Source organism: Lithobates pipiens, unplaced genomic scaffold (genome assembly GCF_037356315.1).
Source record: "Lithobates pipiens isolate NorthernLeopardFrog02 unplaced genomic scaffold, aLitPip1_a1.2 Scaffold_19, whole genome shotgun sequence".
Lineage (NCBI taxonomy): Eukaryota > Metazoa > Chordata > Amphibia > Anura > Ranidae > Lithobates > Lithobates pipiens.
In genome coordinates, this window is record NW_027507764.1 from 592816004 (window position 1) to 592837997 (window position 21994).

At 50.3% G+C, this 21994-nt stretch overlaps 1 protein-coding gene across 6 annotated transcripts in view; it reads left to right on the plus strand.

The window, feature by feature from the left end:
- Positions 1-5001: 5001 nt before the first annotated feature.
- The window catches only part of CSPG5 (chondroitin sulfate proteoglycan 5), a 114836-nt gene continuing 97843 nt past the window's right edge, over positions 5002-21994 (plus strand). For 5 of the 6 annotated variants that reach the window (XM_077493590.1, XM_077493592.1, XM_077493591.1 and 2 more), the window contains exons 1-2: positions 5002-5250; positions 9789-11340. In XM_077493590.1, coding sequence (XP_077349716.1) covers positions 5190-5250; positions 9789-11340 — 1613 coding nt within the window. In that variant the 5' untranslated portion in view covers positions 5002-5189. The remainder of the gene's footprint in view (positions 5251-9788; positions 11341-21994) is intronic. The other variant, XM_077493595.1, reaches the window with a different exon arrangement.

Here is a 21994-nt window from a genome sequence, read left to right on the forward strand (position 1 = left end):
GAGAAGTGGTACTGTGCAGAGTCCATACATACAGAATAAGAACAGATACCGAGAATTACACCCGACATACAGGACAAGAGAAGTGGTACTGTGCAGAGTCCATACATACAGAATAAGAAGAGATACCGAGAATTACACCCGACATACAGGACAAGAGAAGTGGTACTGTGCAGAGTCCAAACATACAGAATAAGAACAGATACCGAGAATTACACCCGACATACAGGACAAGAGAAGTGGTACTGTGCAGAGTCCATACATACAGAATAAGAACAGATACCGAGAATTACACCCGACATACAGGACAAGAGAAGTGGTACTGTGCAGAGTCCATACATACAGGATAAGAAGAGATACCGAGAATTACACCCGACATACAGGACAAGAGAAGTAGTACTGTGCAGAGTCCATACATACAGAATAAGAACAGATACCGAGAATTACACCCGACATACAGGACAAGAGAAGTGGTACTGTGCAGAGTCCATACATACAGAATAAGAAGAGATACCGAGAATTACACCCGACATACAGGACAAGGGAAGTAGTACTGTGCAGAGTCCATACATACAGAATAAGAAGAGATACCGAGAATTACACCCGACATACAGGACAAGAGAAGTAGTACTGTGCAGAGTCCATACATACAGAATAAGAAGAGATACCGAGAATTACACCCGACATACAGGACAAGAGAAGTGGTACTGTGCAGAGTCCATACATACAGAATAAGAAGAGATACCGAGAATTACACCCGACATACAGGACAAGAGAAGTAGTACTGTGCAGAGTCCATACATACAGAATAAGAAGAGATACCGAGAATTACACCCGACATACAGGACAAGAGAAGTGGTACTGTGCAGAGTCCATACATACAGAATAAGAACAGATACCGAGAATTACACCCGACATACAGGACAAGAGAAGTGGTACTGTGCAGAGTCCATACATACAGAATAAGAAGAGATACCGAGAATTACACCCGACATACAGGACAAGAGAAGTGGTACTGTGCAGAGTCCAAACATACAGAATAAGAACAGATACCGAGAATTACACCCGACATACAGGACAAGAGAAGTGGTACTGTGCAGAGTCAATACATACAGAATAAGAAGAGATACCGAGAATTACACCCGACATACAGGACAAGAGAAGTGGTACTGTGCAGAGTCCATACATACAGAATAAGAACAGATACCGAGAATTACACCCGACATACAGGACAAGAGAAGTGGTACTGTGCAGAGTCCATACACACAGAATAAAAACAGATACCGAGAACTACACCCGACATACAGGACAAGAGAAGTGGTACTGTGCAGAGTCCATACATACAGAATAAGAAGAGATACCGAGAATTACACCTGACATACAGGACAAGAGAAGTAGTACTGTGCAGAGTCCATACATACAGAATAAGAACAGATACCGAGAATTACACCCGACATACAGGACAAGGGAAGTAGTACTGTGCAGAGTCCATACATACAGAATAAGAACAGATACTGAGAATTACACCCGACATACAGGACAAGGGAAGTAGTACTGTGCAGAGTCCATACATACAGGATAAGAACAGATACCGAGAATTACACCCGACATACAGGACAAGGGAAGTAGTACTGTGCAGAGTCCATACATACAGAATAAGAACAGATACCGAGAATTACACCCGACATACAGGACAAGGGAAGTAGTACTGTGCAGAGTCCATACATACAGAATAAGAACAGATACCGAGAATTACACCCAACATACAGGACAAGAGAAGTGGTACTGTGCAGAGTCCATACATACAGAATAAGAACAGATACCGAGAATTACACCCAATATACAGGACAAGAGAAGTGGTACTGTGCAGAGTCCATACATACAGAATAAGGACAGATACTGAGAATTACACCCGACATACAGGACAAGAGAAGTGGTACTGTGCAGAGTCCATACATACAGAATAAGAACAGATACCGAGAATTACACCCGACATACAGGACAAGAGAAGTGGTACTGTGCAGAGTCCATACATACAGAATAAGAACAGATACCGAGAATTACATCCGACATACAGGACAAGAGAAGTGGTACTGTGCAGAATCCATACACACAGAATAAGAACAGATACCGAGAATTACACCCGACATACAGGACAAGGGAAGTAGTACTGTGCAGAGTCCATACATACAGAATAAGAACAGATACCGAGAATTACACCCGACATACAGGACAAGAGAAGTAGTACTGTGCATAGTCCATACATACAGAATAAGAAGAGATACCGAGAATTACACCCGACATACAGGACAAGAGAAGTAGTACTGTGCAGAGTCCATACATACAGAATAAGGACAGATACCGAGAATTACACCCGACATACAGGACAAGAGAAGTAGTACTGTGCATAGTCCATACATACAGAATAAGAAGAGATACCGAGAATTACACCCGACATACAGGACAAGAGAAGTGGTACTGTGCAGAGTCCATACTTACAGAATAAGAACAGATACCGAGAATTACACCCGACATACAGGACAAGAGAAGTGGTACTGTGCAGAGTCCATACATACAGAATAAGAAGAGATACCGAGAATTACACCCGACATACAGGACAAGAGAAGTGGTACTGTGCAGAGTCCATACATACAGAATAAGAAGAGATACCGAGAATTACACCCGACATACAGGACAAGAGAAGTAGTACTGTGCAGAGTCCATACATACAGAATAAGAACAGATACCGAGAATTACAAGCGACATACAGGACAAGAGAAGTGGTACTGTGCAGAGTCCATACACACAGAATAAGAACAGATACCGAGAATTACACCTGACATACAGGACAAGAGAAGTGGTACTGTGCAGAGTCCATACATACAGAATAAGAACAGATACCGAGAATTACAAGCGACATACAGGACAAGAGAAGTGGTACTGTGCAGAGTCCATACATACAGAATAAGAACAGATACCGAGAATTACACCCGACATACAGGACAAGAGAAGTAGTACTGTGCAGAGTCCATACATACAGAATAAGAAGAGATACAGAGAATTACACCCGTCATACAGGACAAGAGAAGTAGTACTGTGCAGAGTCCATACATACAGAATAAGAACAGATACCGAGAATTACACCCAACATACAGGACAAGAGAAGTAGTACTGTGCAGAGTCCATACATACAGAATAAGAACAGATACCGAGAATTACACCCGACATACAGGACAAGAGAAGTAGTACTGTGCAGAGTCCATACATACAGAATAAGGACAGATACCGAGAATTACACCCGACATACAGGACAAGAGAAGTGGTACTGTGCAGAGTCCATACATACAGAATAAGAAGAGATACCGAGAATTACACCCAACATACAGGACAAGAGAAGTGGTACTGTGCAGAGTCCATACATACAGAATAAGAAGAGATACCAAGAATTACACCCGACATACAGGACAAGAGAAGTGGTACTGTGCAGAGTCCATACATACAGAATAAGGACAGATACCGAGAATTACACCCGACATACAGGACAAGAGAAGTAGTACTGTGCATAGTCCATACATACAGAATAAGAAGAGATACCGAGAATTACACCCGACATACAGGACAAGAGAAGTGGTACTGTGCAGAGTCCATACATACAGGATAAGAACAGATACCGAGAATTACACCCGACATACAGGACAAGAGAAGTGGTACTGTGCAGAGTCCATACATACAGATTAAGAACAGATACCGAGAATTACACCTGACATACAGGACAAGAGAAGTGGTACTGTGCAGAGTCCATACACACAGAATAAGGACAGATCCCGAGAATTACACCCGACATACAGGACAAGAGAAGTGGTACTGTGCAGAGTCCATACACACAGAATAAGGACAGATCCCGAGAATTACACCTGACATACAGGACAAGAGAAGTAGTACTGTGCAGAGTCCATACATACAGAATAAGAACAGATACCGAGAATTACACCCGACATACAGGACAAGAGAAGTGGTACTGTGCAGAGTCCATACATACAGAATAAGAACAGATACCGAGAATTACACCCGACATACAGGACAAGAGAAGTGGTACTGTGCAGAGTCCATACATACAGATTAAGAACAGATACCGAGAATTACACCCAACATACAGGACAAGAGAAGTGATACTGTGCAGAGTCCATACATACAGATTAAGAACAGATACCGAGAATTACACCTGACATACAGGACAAGAGAAGTGGTACTGTGCAGAGTCCATACATACAGAATAAGGACAGATACCGAGAATTACACCCGACATACAGGACAAGAGAAGTGGTACTGTGCAGAGTCCATACATACAGAATAAGGACAGATACCGAGAATTACACCCGACATACAGGACAAGAGAAGTAGTACTGTGCAGAGTCCATACATACAGAATAAGGACAGATACCGAGAATTACACCCGACATACAGGACAAGAGAAGTAGTACTGTGCAGAGTCCATACATACAGAATAAGAACAGATACCGAGAATTACACCTGACATACAGGACAAGAGAAGTGGTACTGTGCAGAGTCCATACATACAGAATAAGGACAGATACCGAGAATTACACCCAACATACAGGACAAGAGAAGTGGTACTGTGCAGAGTCCATACATACAGAATAAGAACAGATACCGAGAATTCCGTGAATACAATGTATCGGATGTGGACATTTCAGGGTCAGGTTTGGATATTCTGTATCCAGTTATAAGGTGTTGATTGTTTGTACTGCGCTCCCCTCTGTGTGAGCGCCATCTGCAGGGACAGTGCCTCCGGTGGTCTCGGGGAGGGTGGTTTGGGGGGGGGGGGGGGTGGGTCGCCTCCCCTGAGCCCCTCTAATGGTCAGATAATTAAAGAGCAATTGATTGTGGCGGGGAAAGGAGAGTGGCTCCATTGCCCCCCTCTAGGCAGCCAGCCCCCCCCTCTCCTCTCCATCCCTCCCCCCCCCATCCCCATCCCTCCCCCCCATCCTTCCTCAGCAGCAGAAGCATTAGGCAGAGTGAGGAGGCTGCAGCTCAGGACACAATGTCCCCCCAGCCTGTCCCTGCTCGGTGCCCAGGGGCCACACAGGACATCTGGGGCTAAACCCCCCCCCCTACCACCACGACGACTCTCCGCAGACCCCCCCGCCTCCGTCACACAGCGATCTCTGACCATGGAGGGCTGGAGTCTGCCTGCACTTCTCTGCTGGCTGGTCGTACTGTGCACAGCTGGAGGTAGGTGACCCTATGGGGTAGATGGGGGGGGGGGGGGGTGGGGAGAACTGTCTATGCTGGGCTTGTCCACCACCCCCCCCCCCCCCACCTGTCCTACCTTGCTGCCATCCCCACACCTGGCGCGCTCATTTCTGGACCGCAGACGCTTCTCCCCCAATAAATTGCTGCATTTTAACCCTTTTATGGGGCACCAAAATTGGGGGGGGGGGGGGGCAAAAAAAAAGGAAAGGGAGGGCAATGAAAAAGAAGGGGGTAGAGGGGGTATCATCTAATTTTGCAAAACCATCCGTCGCACCAACCGTGTTAACCCTCCCCGTGCCAGGCTGGGTCCCTCCCATCTACCCCTCAGCCCCCTAGCAACACGACTCACCTGGACGCGGGGGGTTAATGGCGCTGCAGCGGTTAAACGTTGCGGATAATGTCAGATTTGGGGGGGGGGGGGATAGGAAAATTTTTGAATTTTTGCATTTTTTTTTGCAGAGAATTTTATTTACTGGCAACGGCATCTATTTAATGCAGAATTCGGTTGACCCCCTCCCCCCCCCCCCCACTTACACCCCTCCGCTACCCCCCCCTTCTTCCAGTCAATCCGCGGTTAACGGTCGTGGAGAAGGGAGCGCAGACCCCCAGTCACTAGGCAGACGGAGGGCGTCACATGGCGTGTGATTTATCGGTAATGACACGTGCCATGAATATGTAATCTGGACAATTATTGGCGTTCACCGGGGCTGGCCTGGAGGCTGCGGATTCCTCCGGACCGCAACCGGTGGCGGGGATGCCATACACAATGTGACAGCGCTCCGTCTTATTATATCACACGGTCAATGGAAGCCAGTCGGTGAAATATTGGCGTCATTCGCACATTGGCTGGGGTCAGGATGGCTCAGGACCAACCAAGGGTGGGGGTGGGTGGGGGCAGATTGGAAATTTTACACCACCATTGTCTTTGAACATATTAGATATATAGGTTATGGTCGTTGCCAATTCTTACCCGCATCTATTCTGTAAATACTGAGTCAGGCCGAGGCATTTCCCTTGTTGAAATCTTCCTAAATGAGTCCTGAGTGGGGGGGGGGGGGGGGGTGTTTAAAAAAAAGACCCAAACTGGGGATGACGTTTAGTCTGCCGCTGGTCTCCTACTGCCACTTTGCGGATACTTCAGGCATTTTCCAGGGTGGGTTTTCGGATGGTGACAACAGTGGACTATTGTCTGGGTCACATGTGTTGAAATGGCCACTTGTTGTCCCCATCAGAATGCATTGTAACAGGGTGACAACCAGGGCCAGAACAAGGGGTGGGCAGAAGGGGGTGGCTGCCCTGGGCGCAGTGTGGATTGTAGGGATGGGAGGGGGGGGCTGCAAGCTCCTTCCACTATAAGGCTGAGGGGAGTAGTGACAGTGGCATCACTACTTCTGTCAGCCCAGTGTTGGAAGCAGCATGGAGAGGTAGAAAGAGCTGGAAGAAGGTGCTGGCTGTGCTCTCCCCCCCCCTCCTCCTCCTCTTGGGGGGCACTACAAGCTCCTTCTACTATAAGGCTGACGGGAGTAGTGACAGTGGCATCACTACTTCTGTCAGCCCAGCGCTGGAAGCAGCATGCAAAGGTAGAAAGAGCTGGGAGAAGGTGCAGGCTGTGTTCTCTATCCCCCCCTCCTCCTCCTCCTGGGGGGCACTACAAGCTCCTTCTACTATAAGGCTGATGGGAGTAGTGACAGTGGCATCACTACTTCTGTCAGCCCAGCGCTGGAAGCGGCAAGGAGAGGTGGAGAGAGCTGGGAGAAGGTGCAGGCTGTGCTCTCCCCCCCCCTCCTCCTCCTCTTGGGGGGCACTACAAGCTCCTTCTACTATAAGGCTGATGGGAGTAGTGACAGCTGCATCACTACTTCTGTCAGCCCAGCGCTGGAAGCAGCATGCAAAGGTAGAAAGAGCTGGGAGAAGGTGCAGGCTGTGCTCTCCCCCCCCCCCCCTCCTCCTCCTGGGGGGCATTACAAGCTCCTTCTACTATAAGGCTGACGGGAGTAGTGACAGTGGCATCACTACTTCTGTCAGCCCAGCGCTGGAAGCAGCATGCAAAGGTAGAAAGAGCTGGGAGAAGGTGCAGGCTGTGCTCTTTCTCCCCCCCTCCTCCTCCTCCTGGGGGGCAATACAAGCTCCTTCTACTATAAGGCTGACGGGAGTAGTGACAGTGGCATCACTACTTCTGTCAGCCCAGCGCTGGAAGCAGCATGGAAAGGTAAAAAGAGCTGGGAGAAGGTGCAGGCTGTGCTCTCTCTCCCCCCCTCCTCCTCCTCTTGGGGGGCACTACAAGCTCCTTCTACTATAAGGCTGATGGGAGTAGTGACAGCTGCATCACTACTTCTGTCAGCCCAGCGCTGGAAGCGGCAAGGAGAGGTGGAGAGAGCTGGGAGAAGGTGCGTGCCGTGATCTGTCAATCCCCTCCCTCTTCCTCTTGGGGGGCACTGCAAGCTCCTTCCACCATAGGGCTGACGGGAGTAGTGAGGTTGGCAACCAAGGCCAGAACAAGGGGTGGGCACAAGGGAGTGGCTGACTGGATTGTAGGGATGGGAGCGCTGTAAGCTCCTTCTACTATAAGACAGATGGGAGTAGTGACAGTGGCATCTCTACTTCTGTCAGCACAGCGTTGGAAGCAGCAAGGAGAGGTGGAAAGAGCTGGGAGAAAGTGCAGGCTGTGCTCTCTCTCCCTCCCTCCTCCTTTTGGGGGGCGCTGCAAGCTCCTTCCACTATAAGGCTGACAGGAGTAGTGAGATCGACAACCAAGGCCAGAACAAGGGGTGGGCAGAAGGGAGGCGGCTGCCCTGGGCGCTGCCTGGATTGTAGAGATGGGGCGCTGCAAGCTCCTTCTACTATAAGGCTGACGGGAGTAGTGACAGTGGCATCACTACTTCTTTCAGCCCAGCACTGGAAGCAGCAAGGAGAGGTGGAAAGAGCTGGGAGAAGGTGCAGGCTGTGCTCTCTCTCCCCCACCTCCTCTTCTTGGGGGGGCGCTGCAAGCTCCTTCCACTATAAGGCTGACAGGAGTAGTGACAGTGGCATCACTACTTCTATCAACCCTATGCTGAAAGCAGCAAGTATAGGTGGAAAGAACCTGGGAGAAGGTGTGGGCTGTGCTCTCTCTCCCCTCCTTCTGGGGGGCGCTACAAGCTCCTTTTACTATAAGTCTGACAGGAGTAGTGACAGCAGCATCACTAATTCTGTCAGCCCAGCACTGGAAGTGGCAAGGAAAGGTGGAGAGAGTCAGGAGGCGGTGCGGGCTGTGCTCTTTCTCCCCCCCTCATCCTCCTCTTTGGGGGCTCTACAAGCTTCTTCGACTATAAGGCTGACAGTAGTAGTGACAGCTGCATCACTACTTCTGTCAGCCCAGAGCTGAAAGTGGCAATCTCCCCCCTCATCCTCCTCTTTGGGGACTTTACAAGCTTCTTCGACTATAAGGCTGACAGTAGTAGTGACAGCTGCATCACTACTTCTGTCAGCCCAGAGCTGAAAGCGGCAAGGAGAGGTGGAGAGAGCCAGGAGGGGGTGCAGGCTGTGCTCTCTCTCTCTCTCTCCCCATTCTCCTCCTCTTGGGGGTCGCTGCAAGCTCCTTCTACTAAAAGCCTGACAGGAGTAGTGACAGCGACAACCTCTGTCAGCCCAGCGCTGGAAGCAGCAAGGAGAGGAGGAGAGAGCCTGGAGGGGGTGCAGGCTGTGCTCTCTCTCTCTCCCCATTCTCCTCGTCTTGGGGGTCGCTGCAAGCTCCTTCTACTAAAAGCCTGACAGGAGTAGTGACAGCGACAACCTCTGTCAGCCCAGCGCTGGAAGCAGCAAGGAGAGGAGGAGAGAGCCGGGAGGGGGTGCAGGCTGTGTTCTCTCTCTCCCCATTCTCCTCCTCTTGGGGGGTCGCTGCAAGCTCCTTCTACTAAAAGCCTGACAGGAGTAGTGACAGCGACAACCTCTGTCAGCCCAGCGCTGGAAGCAGCAAGGAGAGGAGGAGAGAGCCGAGAGGGGGTGCAGGCTGTGCTCTCTCTCTCTCTCCCCATTCTCCTCCTCTTGGGGGGTCGCTGCAAGCTCCTTCTACTAAAAGCCTGACAGGAGTAGTGACAGCGACAACCTTTGTCAGCCCAGCGCTGGAAGCAGCAAGGAGAGGAGGAGAGAGCCGGGAGGGGGTGCAGGCTGTGCTTTATCTCCCCCTTCTTCCTCCTTCTCCTCATAAGCTCACACATAATGAAGGATGGGGGTGCAAATTTAGCATCTTTGCCCTGGACACTGGATGATCTTGTCCCAGCACTGGTGACAACACACAAGCACAATTGGGAGACAGGGAAAGACTGTTGCCACCTTATAACAGAAAGTGTTTGAATAAGGACCTCCCCCATAGCAGGATCACCGGGGTCGGGTTGAAAACACTGAGAAGGACCGTAGAAATGGCGTTGGTTGTCTTACTTGAGTTTGAGGGCCACTTTTGCTGTACACACCAGACCTCCTTGGCGAGTGACCCCCGTCTTACATTGTCACTTTGTCTTTTGTTGGTCTTTTTTTTTTAGATCCCAAAAATGGAACCGATGTAATGGGTTTCGATGAGCAAGGGGATCACGCCTACAAGCCACCGGCGGCAGAAATTCTGGCCTCTCTTCTGGAAAAAGGAGTGCTAGATGTGGACAAGGTGACGTCCCGGAGGACCGGATCTGCTGGAGAAGACAGTAAATCCTGGAGTGGAACCAAGACCAGGAAGCCCCAGGTGAAGCCACCTAAGTCGGTGGTGTCTATAGGAGTGGAGGCTTCTTCGGCAGCGCCCAATGGAATTGCATCCAATGAAAGTTGGGTAAAGCAGCGCTCCCCGAGGACCAACGCAGACAATAAGTCATCAGTTTGCGCAGGATGTAACGATGACGTTTACGCCAACAGAAAGTCTCCATCCCGGTCTTTGCTCTCCGAGAGCAGTGATGGGAATGACGAACCCGTGACCAGTTTTGCGTGGCCTGTTGGCCAAGGAACGGTTGACTTGGCGTTCAGGAAAAGTTTTGCCAAAGGAGATAAACCTTCCATGGCGGAGAGTCAAGAAGACTCCGGTAGCGGCGACCCTCACATCAAGGTGCCCTCGAGCCAAGTCACCCATTCCAGCTCATCGGAAAGCGGGTGGAACTTACGGGACTTCATGGATCTGGCCACCTCGACGCCTTCTCAGACCTCAACCGCCTGGAGCAATGCCATGCTGCTGAGCCCAGCGACGGAAAAAGCCATCAGCCCCGACTCGGCAGAAATTGACCATCTCCTGCAAGTGCCCCGAGAGACGTCGGTGCAGCCTCCATCGCCTTCAGGTACTGAAACCGGCCACGACGACCTTCACATGTCCCAGAAAGAGGTCAGTTTTGAGGCAGGGAAATCTCAGGGAGCGTTCACCATATTGGAGAATGATTCGAGGCAGCCCGCAGCGCAGGGAGACGACGTGACGGTGGCCACCGAAAAAAGTCAAGTAGATACTTTATCTACTGGTGCCCCACCTAACAGTCCACCAAAACCCTCTGAACCCCCATCTGACCTTACAGACATAGATTATAGGGACCCCTCTGATTTAGACGACCACTTGGGCTACCCTCTGGGTGGTGACTCCACCAAGGGCTTCCATGATAAGCTCAGCCCTTGGCACAAGCACTCGCATTACAATGACTTTTCTCCTTTTGATTACCTTTACCCCACCCCTCCTTTCTACGCAGATGGATACGGGGAGGGGGGGATGGAGGACGACGACGACGACGAAGAAGACCTCGAGGACGCAGAGGATGACGACATCGCCGCTAAAGACGTTCGGAACTTCCCCAAGGTGGCCACTCCCAAGATACACACCGCCACAATCGATGAGAGACCAACCAGCCGCCAGGACTTCCCCTTTCGCGGTGAGACGTACCCCAAGTATCACCCAGAAGTCAACAAGGACCAAACGCAGACCATGTCGGGGACAGGCGAGAACGGAACCGAGTGCCGCAACGGCTACCTGAGGCGCAACAACTCCTGCAAGTCGCTGTGCGAGATCTACCCCACCTACTGCTACAATGGGGGTCAGTGCTACATTGTGGAGAACATTGGAGCCTTTTGCAGGTAAGACCTCTAAGGCTTTGACTTTGGCTATGGCTACCCCTTTAACGTGCTTTTTTTTATGTGTTTCTGATGCTTTTTTGAAGGTTTATTGAAGCTTGGCAAATGCCCCGTGCATGTGTTGGTTTTGGATTTGTTTTAAATGGGCCCTTTAGAACCCCAGCTCAGTTGTACCCCAACTCAGCAGATCCCTAGCTCATTAGTACCCATGTTCAGCAGATCCCCAGCTCATTAGTACCCTCGTTCACCAGATACCCAACTTATTAGTACCCTCGTTCACCAGATACCCAACTTATTAGTACCCTCGTTCACCAGATACCCAACTTATTAGTACCTTCATTCAGCAGATACCCAACTTATTAGTACCCTCGTTCACCAGATACCCAACTTATTAGTACCCTCGTTCACCAGATACCCAACTTATTAGTACCCTCGTTCACCAGATACCCAACTTATTAGTACCCTCGTTCACCAGATACCCAACTTATTAGTACCTTCATTCAGCAGATCCCCAACTCATTGGTACCCTTGTTCAGTAGATCCCTAGCTCATTATTACCCTTGTTCAGTAGATCTCTAGCTCATTAGTACCCTCGTTCACCAGATACCCAACTTATTGGTACCCTCGTTCAGCAGATCCCCAGCTCATTGGTACCCTTGTTCAGTAGATCCCCAGCTCATTAGTACCCTTGTTCAGTAGATCCCCAGCTCATTAGTACCCTCATTCAACAGATCCCCAGCTTATTAGTACCTTCATTCAGCAGATCCCCAGCTCATTGGTACCCTTGTTCAGCAGATCCCCAACTTATTTATTCCTAGCCTATTAATACCCTCATTTAACAGATCCCCAACTTATTAGTACCTTCATTCAGCAGATCCCCCAGATCATTGGTACTCTCATTCAGGAGATCCCCAACTTATTAGTACCCTTGTTCAGCAGATCCCCAGCATATTAGCACCCTCATTCAGCAGATCCCCAGCTTATTAGTAAACTCTTTCAGCAGATCCCCAACTTAGTTATCCCTAGCCTATTAATACCCTCATTTAACAGATCCCCAACTTATTAGTACCTTCATTCAGCAGATCCCCCAGATCATTGGTACTCTCATTCAGCAGATCCCCAACTTATTAATACCCTTGTTCAGCAGATCCCCAACTTATTAGTACCATTGTTCAGCAGATCCCCAGTTTAGTAGTACCCTGTTTCAGTCAATCCCTAACTTATTAGCACTCTTGTTCAGCAGATCCCCAGCTCATTGGTACCCTCGTTCAGCTCTCTGGTCTTTGCTGAAGATCCCATGGATTTACACTCCTCTTGTTTTTGGGTTTGGGTTCATAAAACGATCGGTGATGGTAATGCAGAGATGACACTGATGAGCTTTCCCGAGGTCGCCCTTACTATACGTAGCATTGGTTGTAGAAGATTTCCAGCATGCTGGTTATTCTCTACAGTTGGAGTCTTTGTGAAAAGTGGGGTTGGTGTGAGTTGGGTACTGAACCTTCTGAGGGTACCCGGCTTACCGTTAGAATGAAGCTCTCTGTTCAACCTGTTCAAAGGTTGAAAGCCCAAAATGTTTTGGAGCTTACACAGGGCTGAGGGCTCTCCCCACCCCCCCATGGGACAGAATGGCCAGTTGGCATGCACCAGCACTGTCACGTGATGGGAAGTAGAGTAAGTCACATGTTCCTCCATACTAGAAAGTACTGGATATTTATCCTTGCTCTCCAGGTGGGGAGTCGAAGGAGAGCCGGTTATTCGATGCTGCCTAGGGTGGCAGTTACGTAAAAATGGTTTGCTCTGCCCTTTCGTGGGCGCTTCAAGTTACTCCCTTGTCTGGTGTTTCTCCAAGGGAACCTGGACTTGCTAAGTTCACAACACAGAGAATGCAACGGGAGAAGTGAGACTCCTTGGTGGTGGTGGATACATTAGGGAGGACCTGTGCATTGTGGTAACGTGCGGTAAAGCGAATATTTTACCGCGTGGCATCACAATGCATAATCTGCGGTGGGGGAGCAGCCAATCAGCGAACGTGCCCTGGGCTGCGTGGTAAAAAAAAAAATAGGTCATGTCTGTTTTTTCATGCGTTAAACGTGCGATGCGTTACGGTAGCTCATTGAATTTGATTGCCAAGCGCCTTAATGCATTCCTGCGGTGTGAATGGGCCCCCGGGGAACCCTTATTGGAGATACAGACGAGTTTCGGCTCCTTCAGCCTCCCAGTGATGTCCTGTAAACCCCCCCCTCCCCCCCAAATATTCCTATGGAATGGCTGGCGATAAAAGAGCCCCCCCCATTTTGTCCGCCCGTCACCTATGATTGGCTGCTGTGTAGATGTGACATTGCTGCGCGCTCCAATGACAGCTGTTGGTGTCCTGGAATCCGGCTGATGTGACACTATGGATCCATTGTTGGCATTTCCATAACAATTGGGATTAATGAGTGAATGAGCGTCGGGGGGGCGGCGGAGGGCAGAATAATAGCAGATGTCTGTTTGTGACCTCCGAATGATGGCAGTGACCCCCCTCAGCCAGCTGTCCCCAAATCCGTCTCATTGTCTTGTGTCTGAGACCCTCCACATTAGTGATGGACGAACGTTTCGCCCGGCGGTCGTTTCGCGGCGAATTTCCGACATTCGCGGTCCGCACGTTCGAACGCCTTTTTCCGTCGTTCGCCGCGGCGGACTTACGTGTTTAATGTATACAAGAACTTTAACCTTTGGTGACACGTTTATCATGTGATACAGGACAGCCAATTGAGACATGACAGCACATGGACACTTGGACATTCCCCCTAACCTATAAATACACCCGATCCGGTGGCCATTTTACATTCTTTCTTCTGTTACGATAGGGACAGGTTCCTGTGTGGAGTAGGGAGAGATAAACCACTAGCTATTTGGTACACAAAAGTTCTTTTCAGGACTGGTATAGGTGTTAGGTGTTGATAGGTTTGCTGTGCTGCTGATTCTTGCAGCAGCCTGAGTGTCTTTTGTTAGTTTAGAGAAAGGGAAAGGACGGTGTATGCTACAGGGACAGCCAGATTAGTCTTTCATCATCATCATCATCATCATCATCATTAGCTGTTACTATCAAGGTCCACAAAAGAGCTGTTCCAGTAACCACTAATCGTTCTCTTTTTTTGCCAATTTGTATAGGGACAGGAAGGAAGCAGTGTTGTCAGGCAGTGAGGGTAATTTTAAAGACTTGCTGTTATTATTAGTTCCACAAAGGTTCTTTTCAGGACTGGTATCAGTGGTACAGTAATAGGCTTGTACATGTATAATATTCTTTCTTCCAAATATAGAAAGGATATTATACTTGACTGCTGCCCTTCTGCTGCAGTCTGCTAAACATTCACAACTCACTTGTTCCACAAAAGTTCTTATAAGGACTGGTAACTTGGTATAGGGTGCTACGGTACATAGGCTTGAGTGCGGTACAGTCTGCTGTTCTGTAAGGACCGCTATCGGTCCACAATAGATAGGGTTGACGTGCACCACTGCTGACCGCTGCCCTATACTGCAGCAGTCCTTCAGCGGTATAGGGACTGACGTACAGTCTGCTAATCACTAACACACAACCTGCTTGTTCCACAAAAGTTCTTATAAGGACTGGTAACTTGGTATAGGGTGCTACGGTACATAGGCTTGAGTGCGGTACAGTCTGCTGTTCTGTAAGGACCGCTATCGGTCCACAATAGATAGGGTTGACGTGCACCACTGCTGACCGCTGCCCTATACTGCAGCAGTCCTTCAGCGGTATAGGGACTGACGTACAGTCTGCTAAACACTAATACACAACCTGCTTGGTCCACAAAAGTTCTTATAAGGACTGGTAACTTGGTATAGGGTGCTACGGTACATAGGCTTGAGTGCGGTACAGTCTGCTGTTCTGTAAGGACCGCTATCGGTCCACAATAGATAGGGTTGACGTGCACCACTGCTGACCGCTCACCTATACTGCAGCAGTCCTTCAGCGGTATAGGGACTGACGTACAGTCTGCTAATCACTAACACACAACCTGCTTGTTCCACAAAAGTTCTTATAAGGACTGGTAACTTGGTATAGGGTGCTACGGTACATAGGCTTGAGTGCGGTACAGTCTGCTGTTCTGTAAGGACCGCTATCGGTCCACAATAGATAGGGTTGACGTGCACCACTGCTGACCGCTGCCCTATACTGCAGCAGTCCTTCAGCGGTATAGGGACTGACGTACAGTCTGCTAAACACTAATACACAACCTGCTTGGTCCACAAAAGTTCTTATAAGGACTGGTAACTTGGTATAGGGTGCTACGGTACATAGGCTTGAGTGCGGTACAGTCTGCTGTTCTGTAAGGACCGCTATAGGTCCACAATAGATAGGGTTGACGTGCACCACTGCTGACCGCTGCCCTATACTGCAGCAGTCCTTCATCGGTATAGGGACTAAGAGTTTTGTCACAGGGTCATTTAAAAAATGACAGGCAGAGGAAGAGGCAGGCCCTTCCGCAGGGGTGGTAGGGGTAGGGCAGGAGCAACAGGCTTGAGCCAAAGTGGGAAGTTGCAGAAGGTGCGTTCAATTACTTTAAAGGATGCACCAGACTTGGTTGAGTGGCTCGCTCAGCCTTACTCTTCTGCACCCTCCTCATCCTCTCGATCTGCACCCTCTTCTTCACTCTCTGCTATGTGCACCCCCAAAGACACTACCACCAACAACACGACCACCACCACCACCACCACATACCTTCCGCTTGAGTCACTGGAATTATTTTCCGATCCATATCAAGAGGACATTTCTGATGCGCAGCCACTCTTGGTATTGGATCAGGAAGAGGAGGTAGCAACAAGCGCTACTCAGCAGTCTGACGCCAGTACCCAGATCAGCCCAAGGAGGAGGTTGGTCCCCGGTGTTGCTGCCTACTCCGAGATCTCTACTTATAGCGGTGGGGAAGGTGACGTTGATGATGACGTGTCTAGTGATGTCACGTGGGTGCCCACAAGAGAGGAAGAGGAGGGGAGTTCAGAGGGAGATATGGACCAGCAGATAGGGAGGAGAAGCAGCAATGACTTACATTGCACAGCAGGGACAAAGCAGACTGCAAATGTATCAGGAGCGAGTCATCGACCATGTACGGTCACATCTGGCGCTCCCAGGACACCGGCACATGGCTCCGCAGTGTGGGCTTTTTTTAACGTGTCCGCTGCTGACAATAGCGTTGCCATCTGCAATCTTTGCAGTCAACGCGTTAGTCGCGGTAAGCCCAATACTCACCTAGGGACGACCGCCTTAAGAAGGCACATGAGCAGCCATCACCGAGCCCAGTGGGAGCAACGGAACACACAAAGCCACACTGCAGGCTCTCACCGTCCAGCCTCGTCTTCTACTTCTCCTTCTCCTCTCTCCTCACAATTGTCCTCCACTCCACCTTCCATCACGCCAAGCTCACATTTTTCTGCAAAAAGGCAGGCTTCCGTGGGCCTAATGTTTGAGCGTAAAAAAATGATGACGCCGGATAACCCTCTTGCCCAACGGTTGGCGGCTGGCTTGTCAGAACTCATAGCCCGCCAACTACTGCCATATAAACTGGTGGACTCGGAGGCCTTTCGCAAATTTGTGGCCATTGGAACACCACAATGGAAGGTCCCAGGAAGGAAGTATTTCTCAGAGAAGGGCATCCCAGAGCTATATGGCCATGTTCAGCGGCAAGTGAATGTATCTCTGGCACACAGTGTCGGTGCCAAGATACATCTGACCACAGACACGTGGTCTAGCAAACACGGGCAGGGAAGGTATATCAGTTTTACTGCCCACTGGGTGAACCTTCTGACGGCCGTCAAGCATGTAACCCGTGGCACCCGTGTAGATTTGGTTTTACCGCCACGGATTGCATGCAGGCCTGACTCTTCTTCTCCTCCTCCTACTCCATCCTCCTCCCTCTCCTCCTCAGCTGCCTCCTCCTTTTCCGCTGCTAGCGTCTCTTCCACTGCACCGCCCAAGCTCCCCAGAACCTATTCCACATGCCAGGTGAGACGTTGCCATGCCGTGCTGCGTCTGTTGTGCCTGGAAGCAAAGAGCCACACTGGCCCGGCACTCCTTTCAGCTTTGCGTTCACAGGCAGATGAGTGGCTAACACCGCTCAATTTGACAGTTGGTAAAGTGGTGTGTGACAACGGTGCCAATCTGCTTAGCGCATTGAAACAGGGCAAAATCACGCACGTGCCGTGCATGGCACACGTCTTAAACTTGGTCGTGCAGCGATTCCTTGTCAAATACCCTGGGGTCCAGGACATCTTGCGGCAGGCAAGGAAAATCTCGGCCCATTTCAGAAGATCTTACACGGCCATGGCTCGCCTTGCTGACATTCAGCGGCGACACCATCTGCCGGTCAGACGTCTTATTTGCGATTGCCCGACGCGATGGAACTCAACCTTCTATATGCTTGATAGGCTGCTCCAGCAGAAACGTGCAGTTAACGTCTACCTGTATGAACTCTGCGAAAGAAACGGTTCTGGGGAGCTGGGTTTTTTTTCACCGCGCCAGTGGCTGCTCATGCGCGACACATGCAGACTTCTGCGGCCATTTGAGGAGATCACCAAACTGGTCAGTCGCAGCCATGGCGCCATCAGTGACATGGTACCTTATGCCTTCTTTCTGGAGCGTGCATTGCGTCGTGTCATTGATCAGGCTGTGGAGGAGCAGGAGCGGGAAGATGAGGAAGTCGCAATGCTGGATGAATTCCCAGGGGGGGCTACTCTATCTGAGACAAGTCAACAACAGGAGTCTGATGAGGAGTCAGAGGAGGATGGTGCCGGGGCGGATGAGCAGGAGCAAGAAGAGCATGCTTTAAACCTTTCTGGGATCCCTGTTGTGCGAGGATGGGGAGAGGAGAATGAAGAGGACGACATTATCCTGGATGATGAGCAGGAGCCAGGCCACCACACCGCTTCCACTTTAGTGCAAATGGGGGCCTTCATGCTCCAGTGTTTTAATAGGGACCCCCGTATAAAAAGCATGAGGGTCAAGGACCAGTACTGGGTGGCAACGTACTTAGACCCCCGGTACAAACACAAAATGGCGGAAATGTTACCGCCGTCACAGAGGGCTGGCAGAATGCAGCACTTCCAGGCCTTGCTTCGAGAAATGCTGCATTCTGCTTTTGCGTGCGCTGGCAGAGGAGCAATTCCCACTCCCAGAGAAGGATTTGCGGGTACCAATCCAACAGCGCCTGCAAGAAGAGGCCGGTTTGAAGATGTGTTGGTGACTTCGGATATGAGGTCATTCTTTCAGCCGACCCATCGACAGGTGTCATCCGGATCCAGCATCAGGGAACGCCTAGACCGTCAGGTGTCCGACTACATTGGGTTAACGGCCGATGTGGACGCTCTGAGGAGTGATGAACCCCTAGACTACTGGGTGGGCAGGCTTGACCTCTGGCCAGAGCTTGCCCAATTTGCAATCGAACTGTTGGCTTGCCCCTCATCCAGTGTCCTGTCCGAAAGGACGTTCAGCGCAGCAGGGGGGATTGTGACCGATAAGCGTACTCGCCTAGCTCACCACAGTGTTAACTACCTCACATTTCTAAAAATGAATGAGGCATGGATCTCGGAGGAATTCAACACATGTGACCAGTAGACCATGTATATGTCTATAAACTATTTTTTTAATCAAGCACACAGACCTTCTTAATTCATTTGGCTCACTTCCTTGACCCAAAAAAGCACACCGTACTATATGCCCCTACCCTCCTCTTTGAAGAGGTTGAGCGGTGTCATATTTCTACTGGGGCTGCTTATGATATCCCTGTGCTGTGCTGACTTCCTCCTGGGGGTTCTTATTATGAAGGGATCACACTATCCCTGTGCTGTGCTGACTTCCTCCTGGGGGTTCTTATTATGAGGGGATCACACCATCCCTGTGCTGTGCTGACTTCCTCCTGGGGCTGCTTACGGTGCTGCTGTCAGTGCTGTATGTCACGGTGCTGCTGTCAGCGCTGTATGTCACGGTGCTGCTGTCAGCGCTGTATGTCACGGTGCTGCTGTCAGCGCTGTATGTCACGGTGCTGCTGTCAGCGCTGTATGTCACGGTGCTGCTGTCAGCGCTGTATGTCACGGTGCTGCTGTCAGCGCTGTATGTCACGGTGCTGCTGTCAGCGCTGTATGTCACGGTGCTGCTGTCAGCGCTGTATGTCACGGTGCTGCTGTCAGCGCTGTATGTCACGGTGCTGCTGTCAGCGCTGTATGTCACGGTGCTGCTGTCAGCGCTGTATGTCACGGTGCTGCTGTCAGATGCCTCTATCACGGTGCATGTGTCATTCCGGTATGTCACGCTGCTGGTGATCATCTCCTGCACCCTCTTCTTTGCCTACCCTGGTCCCTGACCTTCCCTCTCCTCCATTGCCTTCATTAGCTCCATAGTCCTGAATTGTTAGAACAATTTCCCAAATAAAATAAAAATGCTTGTAGTTATCGATCCCAAATTCACCTCATACATGTATTATGTCATTGTCCAGATGGTGGGACTACGTTTTACCCCCTAATAATTACCACGTGGCCGCAAATTCGACATGAAGGTTTGCAAAGTTCGCCTCCCATTGAAGTCAATGGGGCCCGCGGCGAACGTTCGGTTTCGCGAACGTTTGGGTCCGTTCGCATTTCGCTTTCGCGAAACGTCCCGTCGGAAGTTCGTCCATCACTACTCCACATCACATCCCAGCCCGAGATCTCATCACTACTGGGAATGGTAACAATGTAACTGGATGGGGATAATTGCTTAGGATATTTATGATAACAGTGAGGTTAGGGGTCCATGTGGTGACCTCCGACTGAACGTAAAGACCCCCAGCCAGCTGTCCCCTTATCCGGCTCATTGTATTGTGTCTGAGACCCTCCACATCACATCCCAGCCTAACATCTCATCCCTACTGGGAATGGTAACAATGTACCTGGATGGGAATGATTGCTCAGAAATGTTATGATAATGGCGAGGTTAGGGATCTACGTGGTGACCTCCGACTGCCAGGTGTGGCTGAATACATTATCAGTGTCCCCATCACTGGTGGTCCCTCATCAGTGTCCCTATCATTAGAGGTCCCCTATTAGTTTCCCTATCATCAGAGGTCCCCTATCAGTGTCCCCCTCATTAGATGCCCCCCATCAATGCCTCCCTCGTTAGAGCTACCCCATCAGTGTCCCCATCATTAGAGGTCCCCCATTAATGTCCCCATGATTAGAGGTCCCCATCAGTGTCCCTATCATTAGAGGTCCCCCTTAAGTGTCCTCATCATTAGATGTCCTCCATCAGTGCCCTCCTCATTAGAGTTCCCCCTATCAATGTCCCCATAATTATAGGTGCCCATCATTAGAGATCCCTTATCAGTGTCCCCCCCCCCATTAGAGCCCCCATCAATGTTCCCCTCGTTAGATGTCCCCCATCAGTGTCCTCTCATTAGAGATCCCTCCATCTGTGTCCCCATAATTAAGGTCCCCCATCAGTGTCCCTCTCATTAGAGGTCCCCCATCAATGTCCCCCTCATTAGAGGTCCCCCATCAGTGTCCCCCTCGTTAGAAATCCCCCATTAGTGTCCCCCTCATCAGAGATCCCTCCATCTGTTTCCCCATAATTAAGGTCCCCCCATCAGTGTCCCCCTCTTTAGAAGTCCCCCATCAATTTCCCCCTCGTTAGAAATCCCCCATTAGTGTCCCCCTCATTAGAGATCCCTCCATCTGTTTCCCCATAATTAAGGTCCCCCCATCAGTGTCCCTCTTATTAGAGGTCCCCCATCAATGTCCCCCTCATTAGAGGTCCCCCATCAGTGTCCCCCTCATTAGAGATTCCCCATCAGTGTCCCCCTCTTTAGAGGTCCCCCATCAGTGTCCCCCTCATTAGAGGCCCCCATCAATGTCCCCATAATTAGAGGTCCCCTATCAGTGTTGCCCTCATTAGAGGTCCCTCATCAATGTTCTCCATCAGTGTCTCCCATTAGTGTCCCTCTCCTTAGAGGTCCCCCACCAATGCCCTCCTCATTAGAGGTCTCCCATCAGTGTCCCCCTTATTAGAGATTCCCCATTAGTGTCCCCCTCATTAGAGGTCCCTCCATCAGTTTCCCCATCACTAGAGCTTCCTCATTAGTGACTCCCTTATTTAAGGTCCCCCATCAATGTGCCCATTATAAGAGGTCCCCCCCATCAGTGTCCCCATCATCAGAGGTCCGTCATTAGCGGCCCCCCTCATTAGAGGTCCCTCCATCATTGTCCCCGTCATTAGAAGTCCTCCATCATTGTCCCCCTCCTTAAAGGCCCCATTCAATGTCGCCATCATTAGAGGCCCCCATCAGTGTCCCCATCATTAGAGGCCCCCCATCAGTGTCCCAATAATTAGAGGCCCTCGATCTGTGTCCCCATCATTAGAGATCCTCCATCAGTTTTCCCAATCATTAGAGGCCCTCCATCAGTGTCCCCATCATTAGAGGTCCTCCATCAGTGTCCCCATCATTAGAGATCCCCCATCAGTGTCCCCATCATTAGAGGTCCTCCATCAGTGTCCCCATCATTAGAGGTCCCCCATCAGTGTCCCCATCATTAGAGGTCCCCCATCAGTGTCCCCATCATTAGAGGTCCTCCGTCAGTGTCCCCATCATTAGAGGTCCCCCATCAGTGTCCCCATCATTAGAGGTCCCCC